Source organism: Conger conger, chromosome 3 (genome assembly GCF_963514075.1).
Source record: "Conger conger chromosome 3, fConCon1.1, whole genome shotgun sequence".
NCBI classification, from domain to species: domain Eukaryota; kingdom Metazoa; phylum Chordata; class Actinopteri; order Anguilliformes; family Congridae; genus Conger; species Conger conger.
This window is the reverse complement of record NC_083762.1, coordinates 18,954,411-18,969,913: the sequence shown is the minus strand read 5'-3', so window position 1 is coordinate 18,969,913 and position 15,503 is coordinate 18,954,411. Positions and strand designations below refer to the sequence as shown.

At 41.2% G+C, this 15,503-nt stretch overlaps 3 protein-coding genes across 10 annotated transcripts; 1 reads left to right on the top strand and 2 right to left on the bottom strand.

Annotated features, from left to right (window-relative positions):
- Nucleotides 1-413: 413 nt before the first annotated feature.
- LOC133124203 (probable E3 ubiquitin-protein ligase RNF144A-B) lies at nt 414-5,045 on the bottom strand. Of its 7 annotated transcripts, XM_061235186.1 has the most exons (5): nt 4,838-4,862; nt 4,503-4,739; nt 3,548-3,630; nt 1,975-2,124; nt 414-1,763 (listed from the first exon to the last, which is right to left on the bottom strand). In XM_061235186.1, the coding sequence occupies exons 2-5, from the start codon at nt 4,510-4,512 to the stop codon at nt 1,347-1,349; spliced, it is 660 nt and encodes a 219-aa protein (XP_061091170.1). In that variant the 5' UTR covers nt 4,513-4,739; nt 4,838-4,862; the 3' UTR covers nt 414-1,346. The 7 variants fall into 7 exon arrangements, 4 of the variants coding, with proteins under 4 accessions (XP_061091170.1, XP_061091172.1, XP_061091169.1 ...); XR_009708292.1 differs by lacking the exon at nt 4,838-4,862 and having other exon boundaries at nt 3,292-3,630; nt 4,503-4,827; XM_061235188.1 differs by lacking the exon at nt 4,503-4,739 and having other exon boundaries at nt 4,838-5,045.
- Nucleotides 5,046-5,171: 126 nt separating this feature from the next.
- Nucleotides 5,172-7,793, bottom strand: zgc:112271 (uncharacterized protein LOC553698 homolog). Its single transcript, XM_061235190.1, has 3 exons — nt 7,575-7,793; nt 7,190-7,287; nt 5,172-5,499 (listed from the first exon to the last, which is right to left on the bottom strand). The coding sequence occupies exons 1-3, from the start codon at nt 7,635-7,637 to the stop codon at nt 5,400-5,402; spliced, it is 261 nt and encodes an 86-aa protein (XP_061091174.1). The 5' UTR covers nt 7,638-7,793; the 3' UTR covers nt 5,172-5,399.
- Nucleotides 7,794-8,024: 231 nt separating this feature from the next.
- On the top strand, nt 8,025-15,223 carry slx1b (SLX1 homolog B, structure-specific endonuclease subunit). 2 transcript variants are annotated; one of them, XM_061235561.1, is made up of 6 exons: nt 8,025-8,335; nt 8,666-8,847; nt 9,095-9,146; nt 9,532-9,858; nt 12,338-12,556; nt 13,066-15,223. In XM_061235561.1, the coding sequence occupies exons 2-6, from the start codon at nt 8,675-8,677 to the stop codon at nt 13,093-13,095; spliced, it is 801 nt and encodes a 266-aa protein (XP_061091545.1). In that variant the 5' UTR covers nt 8,025-8,335; nt 8,666-8,674; the 3' UTR covers nt 13,096-15,223. The 2 variants fall into 2 exon arrangements, with proteins under 2 accessions (XP_061091545.1, XP_061091546.1); XM_061235562.1 differs by lacking the exon at nt 8,025-8,335 and adding an exon at nt 8,366-8,486.
- The last annotated feature ends 280 nt before the right edge of the window (nt 15,224-15,503 follow it).

The following is a 15,503-nucleotide window of genomic DNA, read 5'->3' as shown; positions in this document are numbered from 1 at the left end:
ACCATTAAAGACCTCCATATGTGTCCCACTGCAGACAAAATGTACCTGAAGCCCCTCCACTTCCCTGGAAGACTACATTTAAAAAAAGCACAATTAGCCAGCAACAAACAAGCTGGGTCCAAGCTCAGTTTCCCCAAAAACAGCCTTTAAAAAACATTATACATTCCCATATGCTCCCACAGCATGTCCTTCTATGGCCTGGCAATTCATTTTTGTCCCCTGTAGATAAAAACTCTCATTAATCCCAAGACCATTTGCATAAGTAAGTTCCATTAAGTAGAGTATAGCTTAATATACTTTTAGCATAGTGTGTATTTTCAACATACATTGTTTTTGGGGTTGTTTCATACTGTACTTAAAAAGGAAAAAAGTATTTCTGTGGTGTATATTTGGATTGGTTTGAGAATGGCACTTTTATGACCAAAGCCTCCATTTAGCGAAGTGTAATCAGTGAAAATAATACGTCATGAGCATCTTCCCCCCCTCCCCACACACAAACACACACACTTTTTCTGCATGGTGGAATGATCCTAATAGTGATCAAGTGCTGGAAGTAATCCTCATACTCAGGTTTGGCGTGTCTCGCCCACGTCTTTCCTGTGCAGACTGCCTCTCTCTCTTGCTCCCTCCCTCTCTTTATTTCTTTCGTTCTTACTCTCTCTCTCTGTATTAACCTTCCATCAGGCCCCTGCTGAGATGAATCAAACCTGGCTAAAAGCATTATTCATTAGTACCACTCAGTAGCTCTCTAGCAGTATCCATCAGTGGTGTGCCTCCCATTTACTCCCACCACTAGCCTACATCTGCCTGCATTTCTCCTCCCATCACTGCTACCTCATCCATCTCTGACATCATTTTCTCTCACTTCATCCTACCGATAAAAAATATGGCCTTTCTGTTGAAAATCATTTCAGGGCTGCTTCAGGCTGCTTTTTGAACTGTAATGAACGTTCACATGAGGCAACTTCCAGCCACTTCTGTATATTACCTTCCATACCTTCACTAGCCTTTTATTTTGGATTAGTCAATTAGTCAATCCTCAGACTATCAATGGACTAGATCTGCCCAACCACATGCAAGGGACAGACAGAGCATCAGCTGTGACAGAGCTGCCTCTCCTTAGTGCTAGCCCTCCTGTAGTATTGTGTGGGAGTACAGGTGTAAAACTGTGTCTGGCTTAGAGGTGAATGTATCAAAAGACTGCATGCTTCAGCTGCTATGGTTCTTGCAAGGGTGCTAACTCAAGGAGCTCAACATTCTGAAGTAGGGAGAAAAGATGGTTGAACAAATAATGACAAATATTAATAATGTACATTCTCCTTGGGAAAAACAGATCCTTACTATACTTAGGTTACAAACCTCTGTCTGTCTGTTCTTTTACAGACTCCAGAAGAGTATGTACAAGTGCCAAATTGCTCCAGACAGATGAAGCAAAATCTGTGATTACAATGGCTGCACGAGACATACTTGCATCCTCTTGCGTGCATTATTGGTGCATGGCATTTAGGACAGGCACGGAAGAGAGGGCAGCCAAAGACATCACTCTTCTTGTTGATGACCATGTCACAGTTTAGCAGCATGGCCACCAGCCCACAGGACTTGTTGCTGCAGTGCCCAGCACTGGCTTTGTTTGAGAACAGCCAAGGAGCGAGGCAGGACCAGCAGAAATGTTGGGGTGGGGAGCATTGGGAGCACTGGACAAACTGAAAGGGCTGGTTAGTGCTGTCCAGGGGCCTCTTCAGGACACAGGAGCAGGAAGGGCACTGTATGCGAGGGGGCACAGGCACAAGGTAGGGGAGTTGTGAACTGATATTACATAGGCTAGTATAAACAGAATTTACAGGTGGCCCACATACACTGGTGCTGGATCACTGCTACCTTTGTAATGTTCAAGCTACTCCATTTCACAGCAAGAAACAGCAGGCCTTACATAATGCAAAACATTCAGTCTCCCGTACTGCAACAAAAACCCACCTTCTTGTATATATCTGGATGGCCTTCAACAATACAGTCAACCTTTTCCTGCTGGGGAGCCATCTGCTGTGCAGACAGCTGCATGAGCTCCTGCACCTGTCTCCATTTCCAAACCCCCCCACAGTCTGGGCAGCTAAATTCCAGAGATTTCTGGTGAAAAGAGAAAGAGGTGAAAGGTCAAAAAGATGGTGTCCTGCATTTGAGGGTATTGGTATAATTGTACAAAATATGTGGTAATTATTGTTTTAGCTTCAGTGTCTTTCTCTGTGTATCTATGAGGTTAAAGTGCAGACTGTCACCTGTAATTTGAGGGTATTTATATCTATATCAGGTGATCTGTATATGAATAAATATAAGTATATCAAAAGTAATTGGACAGTTGGCTTCTCATCATTTTCTGATTAGTCAGGTGTATTAAATCACTTCCTTTAGTACAGGTATAAACATGCTTTCAGTATCAGTATCTCCTCCATCTATGTTTCAGTCTTGTGTCTAGAATTTGACTGGCTAAGGAAGTCAAGGAAGCCATTATAAGGCTGAAACGTAAGCAAAATCAGTCAGAGGCATAGGCTGAACAATAGGCTTACCTAAATCAACTGTGTGGAACATAATTAAGAAGAAAGAGAGCACTGGTGAGAAATTGCAAAGGGGTTAGTAGGCTAAGAAAGACCTCTATAGTTGATAAACAGCCGCAATGAATAAAAGCCCACAAACACCTGTCCAACTGATCAGAAACATTCTTCAGGAGGCAAGCGTGGATGTGTCTACGTTCCACAGACAACCTTACAAACACAGAGGCACAAAGATCTACAGAGGCTACACTGCAGCATGCTTACCACTAGTTAAACCACTATCCTGCTAAAACAGGATGGACAGGTTATAGTTTGCTAAGTGGCAGCAAAAAGAGCATGCAGAGTGCTGAAAAAAGGTTGCGTGGACAGATGAGACCAAAGCAGGCTTTTATCAGGGAAATGGCAAGAGAAAACTGTGGCTAAAAGGAACTGCCCAAAGAACCAAAGCACACCCTCCTCATCTGTGAAACTGGTGGTGGTTTGGGTATGTGTGGTAGCCATAGCTGCACACATGCCATAGGTTCACTTGCCTTCATTGATAATGCTAATAGGACCTGTTATTGTTTCGCCTGTGCATGTTCTAAAGGTCTTAGTAAATCAGGCCCTTAATATAACTTGGAGATCAATGTAAAATGTAGCTCACACTATATACCATGAATTATTTTATGAAAAAGGTATTTAAATTATTCTATTTTCTATCTCATGAAGGGCAGAATACTGTCTTGACAACAATAATATTACTTACTGTTTATAATATTACTGCAGGTTTAGATATTCTCCATTATAGTCAAAGATAGGACCCAAAATACAAAGACATGTGCATCACTTGATATCCTTGAAAGTTTGGGATGTGCATAAAGTGCTCTATGGTATAACTTCCAGTGAATTACTCATATAGAGTAAAGTTAGCCTGTACAAATATCCTCCAGGCATGTTCTGCAAGATTATTACCAGGACTACCTGTATTCCAATAACCATTACAGAGTACTAAAAACTCTCACTTTCCCCAAGCAGGTGTTCACCATGCTGTTGACATTGGAAGGGTTGACCTGGTGTCCACAGGGGGCTAACTGGATGCTGTTGCCTATGAGGAGCAGACAAGGGGAGTGAATGAAGATGGACAAATGTGAGAGGATGAAGTATTTGGTGTTTGAGAGAAAGATTGGTTTGGGTCCAGAAGCAATTCCTGTAGTTAACTACACCTCAAATTACCTAAAGGTAATTAGGAATACAACTGCCATGCAAATTTTAATTTAGTTGAACTACCAGAAAACTGCTGGCAAATGTTATTAAACTACTAGTTTACATGAATTAAACTAACCCACTTCTCAACACTGCTTTTCATATCTGAGCTCCATTCCAGTATACGTAAGTAAATTAATTAAAAGACAATTCTCCTCCAGGAGTCAGATGAAGAGGTTTAACATGAAAAATAAGCCCAGTCTCTCAAAGTCACAGGGATCAAAAAGTCATGGTCCTCGAGGGCCAAGAACTGCTTATTTTAAAGCCTCCCTTTACCTGGGAGTCAGTTTTCAAGACAGTCTCGCCATCAGTAGCACTATTATTACCTTGAAGAAAAACCAGGAACTGGATTTATAACTTAGATTCAAGGACCAGAGTTGATCTCCTGCACTAGGAGGACTCACCGAATATTTTTTACATCATATGTTGTTTTAGCGCCCTCAAGTGGAGCGAGTTGCAAAGTTGCTAGTTAGAAAAGTAAACAAAACAGAAAATGAAACGTTTTATCAGCAATTGTACAATGAGTTAAAACAACCAGTTTCAATTTGCAATTAACGATGCGTTTAATTTTCCAATATAATCCGTCAAAAATACCCCAAATGGAAAATGGCTGGTTCTGAAACATTCTTACATTCCCAACTTCTTAATGTTTTCTTATGTTTTTTTATTTTATTTTTTATTTACACATGCGGTTGTTTTCAATCAATAACTTACCTCTGTACATGTATGGTCAAATGTGGTGGAACTCCGTTTGTATGTAATGTATCCTTTTTCTCACCCTTTGTTTAAAGTGGTCAACCAAACACCTCAGGGTTTTCAGCAACCACTTGGACTTTGGATATTTCCAACTTTCAGAAATACTAAACGGAACTAAACAGAAACTAAACAGATTTGTTTACGACAGATCTGTTTAGCCGGTCGTCTTCAATAAAGGCGGATGTAGAACCGAACCTGCGCAATAAATAATAATCTCAACATTTAAAAATCATATAAATACGCTATTTAATAGTACCTGTGTAATTATACTTGGCATCGTTGTATCCACTTACCCATTTCTTTAACTTTCTGTTCGCGCTCTTCCCAGTCTGCTACTATATTAGTTACCGTCAATTTTTAGTGGTTTCATTTTCGATTAGATCTGCGTCAGTTTACCTTTTTTTATAAACATTTTCGAAAACCTCTAATCAGAGAAGCAGTGCAATAATTACGTCACAACCGAACAGAACTTTATGAAGTCAATACGAAACTCAAGTTTGTTTATGTTATTGAAAGGGCCTTGAAGTATTGGCCTCGGGATATTCGGTCATTCAACTGATGCATATAATGGGATTTGATTATTATTCGCCACGTTCATTTAACTTCAATAAAGAACAACAACATGTCGTTGCATTTCATTTTAATCCAGCCAGTTCTTGCATTATGAATGATCAAAGGCACAAAAAAACCCCCATAAAAACCTTTCAACACCATACAATATTTAACAGTAAGAAAAGGCATCAATCTGATGAATGGTTATAGGATGCAGACATATTCAGGAAGCCTAGTGAATTCCCCCCTTCCCCTCACTTTAACCCATGAAAACCGTTTGCATTGGTGCATGCTAATGAGAGGTCACTGTGATTTTAATTTCTCCCACTGCTCTGGTGTAAGTGTCTTCTGCTCAAAGGCATGAATGTCCTCCATCTCCTTTGCCAAACATGTGTTCACCATCCTGAGAAAAAAGACATTGGGACCAGTGAGTCCTCCTTTCCTAACATTCACCCCAACATCCACTCAGGCCCCTGTTCTCTCAACCCGCTCAATTTATTTTACACCACAGGCCCAATACTTGGGTCCTCAATTCAAGGACTTGTTTATGGGCAAAAATACACAGACATTAGGAACACAGAGTCATAATGTCAAATATACCATGTGTTTGGGCCAGCAAGGCCATGGGATTGGATTAATGGCAAGAGATACACCGATATAATAATCTTTATTAAAAGCATAGTATAATCCAGTTTCAACAGTTTTGGTGTAGAATATGCAGACACTTCCATACTTCCTTAAGTCTATTAATGCGTTACAAGCTGCTTCAACAAGGACGAGTGAGGGTCTGTGCAGATTCCGCTGAAAAATCTGCTGATGGGTTGGCCGATGATTTATTTTAGACACCGTTATTGAAGCAACAAGTTTACATCTTTGAACATGTGTTTTTTAGTCCTAAAATCTCTGTTCAGTTTTACATTCTCCAGCACCTCTCATGAGCTTTACCAAGAACTGGCTGTTTTAGAGACAGTGCACATTATTATAGAGACAAGGCTCATTATTGCCAAATAACCATTGTTCTGATTGGCAAATAATGTAACATCATCTGCAGTGAGTGCTTACATTTCTTCTGGCTACAAGGTGGGCCCTGCTGAAGGCGGATAAATGCAAATGAGCATAACTTAATGATGTTGTAACTTCATGGAACTCCAAATGGCTCGTTTTAATGCACATTTTCTTCATACGGATGGTGTGGATTTATTTGGGGACTATCCGTTTTGATACTTTTAGGGTTTTCATAGCACATTCAACTCCACCTTGCAAGGTGCATTTTCCACAACATCCATCCATCCATTATCTGAACCCGCTTATCCTGATCAGGGTCGCAGGGGGGCTGGAGCCTATCCCAGCATACATTGGGCGAAAGGCAGGAATACTCCCTGGACAGGTCGCCAGTCTATCGCAGGGTACACACACCATTCACTCACACAGTCATACCTACGGGCAATTTAGACTCTCCAATCAGCCTAACGTGCATGTCTTTGGACTGTGGGAGGAAACCGGAGTACCCGGAGGAAACCCACGCAGACACGGGGAGAACATGCAAACTCCGCACAGAGAGGCCCTGGCCGACGGGGATTCGAACCCAGGACCTCCTTGCTGTGAGGCGGCAGTGCTACCCACTGCACCATCCGTGCCGCCATTTTCCACAACATGATACATTTAATAGTTTTATTTTTGAGTTACAGGCATTGTGTACACACTATTCTTGTTGAATAAGTGACTCACCGGTTAAAGGTTACCAATGGTACCAAAATGAGGCCAATGCTAAATAAAAATAATGGATAAGTAAATTGTTCCAAATAAATTGGCCGACGAGGAAAATTATGTTTGTGCACTAATGACCATGTTAACAGCACCGGTGTGTCTGAGGTCAGTTCAGTCTAGCCTCTAGGCAAGCGACATTAACAGAGTCAAGGACACAAGGAAAAAAAGGATCTGCAAAGTGACTGCTGTGGACTGGCATTATAAACAGCCAAGTGAACATAACATATGGGCATGAGTTTTAACAGCCCTGCTCTCTCCCAGACCACACCCCACAATCACATACTCCTCCACACTCAATATATTGTCCCTTCCCGTCACTACCATACCTGTGTCTGTGCAGCAGTGGTTTGCCTTCAAATTGTGGAGACACCACTAGCACCTTGAAACTGGCAGCGCATCTGTTGGGAGACGTATCTTCCACTTCCTGCCACAACACAAATCAAGTAACTTCTATCATCGTTAAAATGTCAATGCCATTATAACCATTCAAAAGCTAGCAATCTGTTACTGTTGTGAGAATATAACTAATAGGCTAGTGTATGATATTCAGACATGCAAGTATTTAAACAGTAGTAACTGAGCTCTGACATAGTAAAAACCAAACTGTCAACGGAATAGTTAACCAGCAATCGAGTGATTACGACATCTAATTTAAAGAGCAAATGAGCAGCCGTTCATTAATAGCTATTAGCAAGCGAGCTAGGTACATACCACATGCACGGCGCCAATTTCCGTAGTCAGTTTATTGCGAATGTGATCAACTGTTATTTCCATGATGTGCCAAACAAAGGACAAGCTACTGCCAGTTACTAGCTACTTGCTTTCACCACGTTTAGGTATTTTGTTTCACAGATTTAAACCCATAAATCATTTAAACCGACCGGAGCTAACGTATTTCCCCTAAAATGCTCAACTGACTCATCAGATAGAGGCGGCTCCACCAACAAAACAATATATAATTGGCCAATTGTAACTCAAATTCCACAAAAGGGTACACGCCCCACATTTAGTAGTAACCAATTATAATCCTTCTAGGACTGGGCTTGTTAATCTGGTAGACCAATCACCATGTGGATATTTTAGGGGGCCTTGCATTGTGCGTATGTGGCATTTGCCTCGTCAAAAAGTTCAATTTCTTATTAATCTTTAGTGTTTTTCCAGGGCATTCACACGTTCGATCCTCTTTTAATAAACATACATACAAAAACGTATATGGAAGAAAAAATATATAATTGTTCCTTTCGAAAAATCTACTAGGAAATATCCGGCGATAATTGAAGTTCCTGGTAAATTTGTTTAACTGTCGCTATTCCAGATATCTTAGGATACGTTTGTAATTGTTACCATAACGTAGCTTATTTGTTTATCGATATTAGGAGTGAGTAGTATTCTCTGTACAACGAATGTCAGAAAATGAACTACTATAACAAGCAATCTGGTGCCCATTTCTTCCTGTTAATTCGTCTGAAAAGGTAACGTTCGTTTGCCACGATAACGATGTGCATTCAGACATTTGTTTGCCGTTGACCGTTGGCTGATATCTGTCTGTGACAGTGCGGCCACTGGCTTGTGTAATTTCGATGTGTTTAGCCGGCTATTTCGACACGAAGGCTAGATCTTTTGGTATGCCGTCACATCGCACAAATTGGCTAACTTAATAGTTTATTCTTTAACTTGGAAAAAAAGAAAGATAATGCTTAATGAAAGCTACTTTCTTTTCACATCGTGTATATTACATTACTGCGTGTATTATGAAACTGCACAACAAGCTAACTTAAATTATGTGTGTTCTTCGTTTTCAGTACTTTGGGATGGTAGTGGAGGTGGAGAACTTCTTCGGTGTGTACATGTTGTACTGCACTAATCCCAAATTCAAGGGTCGCATTTACATCGGCTTCACGGTGAACCCAGAACGCCGGATAGGGCAGCATAATGCTGGCCGACATAGGGGTGGAGCGAAGAGGACCAGTGGAAGAGGACCATGGTAATGAATGAAATGGAATGGGGTTGGGAACGATCATGGTGGATTTTGGATTGAGGGTGAAATAAAACGGGAGAATTTATGCGGGGAGATAATCTGTGTAACACGAAGTGGATTTTTCATGTTAAAGAATGTTCACAGGAGTTGTCAAGCCAATTAAATGTGTTTTATAGGCTTTGACATGGCTATGTCAGCTGCAGCAACTAGCTCCTGTGAATTTCCATTTTAATTTTGTGCCCTTGTGTAACAGGGAAATGGTTCTCATCATTCACGGCTTTCCATCGGACATTGCAGCTTTGAGGGTGAGCATTGGCTTTTGTGAACAAACTGTCTTGCACTCATTTCTATTAACTGAATTTGCGTAAATAGTAACAACATTGGTAAGCAAATTAGGCTATATCTAAGGCATTTCATTTTATTCAGAAGACAATTGGCGAAGGCAGTTTTCCTCCTGAAGAATTCAGTTCGATTTTTATGAATGTGAGATAATGGTTTGACTGGCGCATGGTTACATTAGTAGGCTACTTAACTTCACTCATAAACTTCACACCTTCATTTTCTTCCTCCATCTGTGCTCCCTGTTGACTTTTCTTGATTTCGCATTTATTTCTTATTAGATAATTTATCATATTAGGACCACAGACATTTATTAGTTACACTTGGGTCATTCTGTCCTCTTTTTTGCAGTTTGAGTGGGCATGGCAGCACCCCCACTCCTCCCGGCGCTTGACCCATGTGGCTCGAAGGACACGGCGTGAGTCCAGCCTCCAGTTCCATTGGCGCGTGGTGTCACATATGCTACGGGTGGCGCCGTGGAACCGCCTGCCACTCACTGCTCGCTGGTTAAGACAGGAGTACCAGCTGGATTTTGACCCCAGCCTCCACCCCCCTCTGCACATCCCTGTGGCCTTTGGTAGCGTGCGAGCCAAGAAGCAGTTACAGAAAGTCCCTGGAGAGGACCAGCTGGAGGAACAAAGACTGGAGACCTGTCTACTGTGTCTGGAGACTGTGAATGTGAGTTGCATAAGGCTTACACAAGGATATTTTTTAAAGATAGAATTCAGTCTTTATATCAGGGGTGTCCCAATTTTATCTGAAAAGTGCCAGTCCAGGTGCTGGTTTTTGCTTTAGGCCAACACTTGTACACTTTATTAAAAAACAAGTGTAAAAAATTTAAATTAGTCATGACCTTTAACCAAATTTTATGGGGGCGGCATTAGACCAGGCGGCAGTTGGAGGGTTGCTGGGTCGGTCCCCTGCCTTGAGTGTGTCGAAGTGTCCCTGAGAAAGAAACCTCACCCCCACTGGTGTTTTGCATGGTAGCTTTTTTGTGTGAGTGTGTGGATGAATGAGAGGCATTAAATGTAAAGCATGTTGGTAAAAAGCATTATATACAGTCCTCTCCTCCTATTGGAACAGCAAGACCAATTCCTTTGTTTTTGCAATTCACTGAATACATTTTGGGTTCAGAATTTCAGGTATTTCTTTCCTGGTATTTTGTACACCTTACTTAGAACATTGCATCTTTGCTATCAGACCACCCAATTTTTAGGTGAGCAAAAGTATTGGAACATGGAGTATTTAAGTAAATGTAAGTAAATAACATTTAATATTTTGTAGCATATCCCTTGCTTGGAATAACTGCATCAAGCCTGTGACCTATTGACATCAACAAACTCTTGCATTCTTCTTTTGTGATTCTTTTACTGCAGCCTCTTTCAGTTTTTGTTTGTTTTGGGGGGTTTTTCCTTTCAATTTCCTCTTGAGGAGGTGAAATGCATGCTCAATTGGGTCAAGGTCTGGTGATTGACATGGCCAGTCTAAAACCTTCCCCTTTTTCTCCTTAATGAAGTAAGGAGAAATGTGATCACCATGTGTTTTAGTTCATTGTCTTGCTGCATGATGAGGTTCTTCCAAATTAGTTTGGATGCTTTTCACCATAAATTGGCTGAATGTTTTTGTAGACTTCTGAATTCATCCAGCTGCTACCATCATGGGTTATATCGCCAATAAAGATTAGTGAGCCCACTACAGAAGCAGCCATGCAAGCCCAAGTCATGACACTGCCTCCATCATGCTTCATAGATGAGCTTGTACCTTTAGGATCATGAGCAGATCCCTTTTTTCTCCACAATTTGGCCTTTCCATCACTTTGGTAGAGGTTAATCTTGGTCTCATCAGTCCATAAAACTTTGTTCCAGAACTTTTGTGGCTCATTTCTGTACTTTTGTAATCTCGCCTGATTCTTACTACTGATGAGTGGTTTGCGTCTTCTTTGAACAGTTGATAGAGAAACCCTCACCCCTGCCCTTTGGCGATTGTTTGTGATGTCACTGACTGATGTTTGGGGGGGGGGGGGGGGCTCTCACAATGTTTCTGTCAGCAACTACTGTTGTTTTCCTTGGTTGACCCCTTCAATGTGGTTGCTCAGTACGCCAGTGGTTCATTTTTCAGAACAGTGGTTCATTTTTTCAGAACATTCAAAATTGTTGTACAAGTTATCCTCAGTGGCGGCACGGATGGTGCAGTGGGTAGCACTGCCGCCTCACAGCAAGGAGGTCCTGGGTTCGAATCCCCGTCGGCCAGGGCCTCTCTGTGCGGAGTTTGCATGTTCTCCCCGTGTCTGCGTGGGTTTCCTCCGGGTACTCCGGTTTCCTCCCACAGTCCAAAGACATGCACGTTAGGCTGATTGGAGAGTCTAAATTGCCCGTAGGTATGACTGTGTGAGTGAATGGTGTGTGTGCCCTGCGATAGACTGGCGACCTGTCCAGGGAGTATTCCTGCCTTTCGCCCAATGTATGCTGGGATAGGCTCCAGCCCCCCTGCGACCCTGATCAGGATAAGCGGGTTCAGATAATGGATGGATGGATGGATGGATGGATGGAAGTTATCCTCAATGATTTCCCACCTTTCTAAGCTTTTCTGCCTTGTTTTTCTCTGGTCTTCATGTTGGTTTATCTTTTCTAACACAAATGCAGTCTTCACAGGCAAAACCCAAGGCTAAAACCAAGAGTAGACCGATTGATTGGTTAAACAATAAATAGTAACAGGACAAATCTGGGTAACAAGAAACACCTGTCAGTCACATGTTCCAATACTTTTGCACACCTAAAAATTGGGTGGTCTGATACTAAAGGAGATATATCCTAAGTTGTTTAACAAATCTAGATAAACCAGGAAATTAAAACTGAAATTTGGATCCGTCATCTCATGTACATCTTCTAAATCCATAAACCAATGTAGAGAATGGAGAAGTTGTACTTGAGGAGAAAATTGAGGTTTCCTAGATCTACATAGAAGGGAAACATGTTTAAAACCAATGTGAAGTGATTAAACTGGAGAAGGGGAAATGGTGTGAAATGTCAGTGTGAAAGGATGGGCTGTAGTTAGTTTGTCATGTATCGCAATTTGTTAACTGCTCATAGCAAGGTATCAATATAGCATAGGACATATTTAACTTAATCTGGTAAAAATCATTTTTCTCTCACTACAGTCCGTAGACAGGATGTCCTGTTTACATCCCTCCTGTCAAATGACTAGTCACATGATTTGCTTAGCCAAGCACTTTCTGAAGTCTGAGCCCACCCATCTACTTCCTGTGGAAGGGGAATGTCCTGGCTGTCGTCATTCTGTGCTGTGGGGTAGTCTGATTCGTCAGAAGAAAGGCTGCTATGGCGACTTGGAAGAAATTACAGCATCATCAGCATCTCAGGTATGCAAGTTTGCTTTCAGTTCAATTTCTGCAACAAGGGATTCTGACTGTCATGATACGAGACAGCAACCCTCATCGTAGTGCCAGGGATGCTCTGGATTTTGTTCTATATCAATCTGTATTAATGAATTAAAATCATGTAATATTATTAATTATGAGGCTGAAATAATTGATGCTTACTGTACAGAGTATTCTGTTTTACCATTTAGATTTGCAAGATTGTGATACTCCTGGGATAGCACTGTTAACAGTGGAATGTTTTGCAATCATACCGAGATCCAGAGATCTAGAATGGCTGCACAGATTCTCCAGCAATGTATCATTAGCTTGCAACAAGTGTACTAAAATTAGACAAATTCAAATAAAATGCATTGCAAGTTTCTTGGAGTCATATGACTATTGTAGTGCAATCTGAAAATATGTGATGCGAAACAGTACATATATTGAATGCAGTCGAAGAACAAAGAAGGATCAAATCAACAGTGATTGTGTTGATGTGTCTTTCACAGAGCCACTGGGCAGATGAACTGCAGGTCTGAAGAGAACCTGTTCTGACACAACCAGTGCCAACAAAATCCTGCACAGAATCACCAGAGATCATCTGCAGCAATTCATTTAGTTCAACTTTTTGAGACACCTTTTAAAAGCAAGAATCTGTGCCACGGCTGATGGATGCAGACCCTCTCATTGTATAGATTGTACATATAGCGCATGGCAATTGTTTGCGAGAATTGGACAGACCATTTCTCAGGTGTATTCTTAACATCATTTAGACATTCATATTTAGATGTGTTTATGTCAATGATGGGTGAAATCGAATTCAGACAAAAATTAAGTGATTTTTATTGTTTTGTCAGAGGACATTAAGTAGTGAGACTCAATTTTTGTAAGATGTTTTTAATGCACATACCCTTTTAACAAGTTTAGAAATTCCTTTTTTTATTTTTATTTTGAAAATGCTAACTGAAGGTATTTGGGTCGGTGTTACCGTCCTAGCAAACTAATGTTAGTTAGGATGGTGTTACCAGGACCACTGTAAAATATCATGCATTTAAAAAAGAATAAAATAGTACAATAATAATACAAAATAATTTGGTTTTAATTATAGCCTCAAGCATGAGGTCAGTACAGTAAATCAGGACTGCTCTTTGTATGCATTCAGTATCCTTTTGACCTTCTAGGATTACCGTTGTTCAACTGTACCCTTTTAGTATCAATGATAGGTTGCTGTTGCCAGTGTTGCCAATTACCATATTTGTTTCCAAAACTGGTAACTGCTGGGGCTGACCTGGAGAAAGGCTTTGCTGAGTGTGTATTTTTGCATGTATTAGGGGTGTCCAGTCTTATCCGAAAAGGCTGATGTGGGTGCTGTTGGTTTTTGTTTTTGCTCAGCACTACACCACCTAATTCAACTATTTAATTAATAACTAAGTGTCTGAGTGCTAGATAGTGCACTGTCTGTGGGACAGTGACACGGGTTTGGCTCTGTATTCAAGCACATTGAATTAGAACAGTGAATATGTACAGATGGTCACAGTGCTTTTTTGTTTTCTCCCAATTTGTTAGCCAGTTGTACCCTATCTATTCCAATCACCCATGTTGCTGTGGCAGCCCAGGAGGATCAGGATATTACATTACATTATTGGCATTTGGCAGGCGCTCTTGTCCAAAGCGACATGCAGTTGATTAGACTAAGCAGGAGACAATCCTCCCCTGGAGCAATGCAGGGTTAAGGGCCTTGCTCAAGGGCCCGATGGCTGTGCGGATCTTATTGTAGCTACGCCGGGGATCAAACCACCTTGCAGGTGCCAGTCATGTACCTTAACCACTACGCTACCGGCCACTCCGAGGCGAGTGCGATCAGGGCTCTACTGTATATGGTGATCCTACAGCCCCTGCCGAGTCCCTCCCCTCACCCTCGGAGTGGCGAGCCAATTGTGCCTCTCCACGTGTGCCGGCCAACCTTGGCTTCAGCAGGCCCAGTGATCGACCCCGGCCATCGGTGTGCAACTGCAACCAACTGATGCCTGCAGGGTGGCTTTAGCTGTGCGCCACCACGGCACTGAGTTTTGAATTATGAACTACTATAAGAACTCCCATAGGAATTCCTGCAAGATAAGTAAGAAGAACCTTATCAGTCTAAAATGCCATCTGGTCCAACAGCCTCAAAGATATAAATAACTGCAGGTATGAAGTAGGGAGCAAAGTTGGTCAGAAGTAGAGAACAATGCCAGCAGGTAATAAAATATTTTACCAGCAAGTGCTTTGAACACCATACACCCAAAAGTTGACAAACAGGAATCAAGTTTTCCGAAATATTTTTTGAAAAATAAAAAATACTCGGGAGCCATTCCATGTGAAAACAGCCTTTTTTGGAAATCCTCCTATATCATAGTCTCTGATTTTCTTATTCTTATTGATTTTCTTTTTATGAATTATGAATGCAAGCTGTTTTTTTCTTTTCCTGTGAATTCTACTACTGTGAGTTCTGAGTTATGCCTGTATATTGCAAAACATAATAGCATAAAATACATTTGCGAATTAGCATTTCATTTTATAGCATTTCAGCAGCCTGTAAATCCTGTTCTAATCAAGTTATCGTCACCAAATTTCTGAAGAAAAACCTGAAGAAATATGCCCAAAAATAGATATTTTTTGCTGTTCTGAGTTTTTGTTGTTTTTGTTGTTGTTGTTGTTGCATATTTATTGTGCCAAAATTGGGCTTTTAAGTATTTTAGGAAGTGCATAGTGTTTTGAACAGTTGTATACATGATGATGTACAAATAGCAGGATTTATAGAAAAGGTACATTTGTGAAACTGACCTTCGCTGAAGATGGCACCAGCTGCAAGCGGACACAGCTTGAGCTGCCTGGATGGCCATGTGGAAAAAGTAGCATCAAGCTGCAAGGCGACAATACTATTCACTGAAACATTTACAGCTGAGGA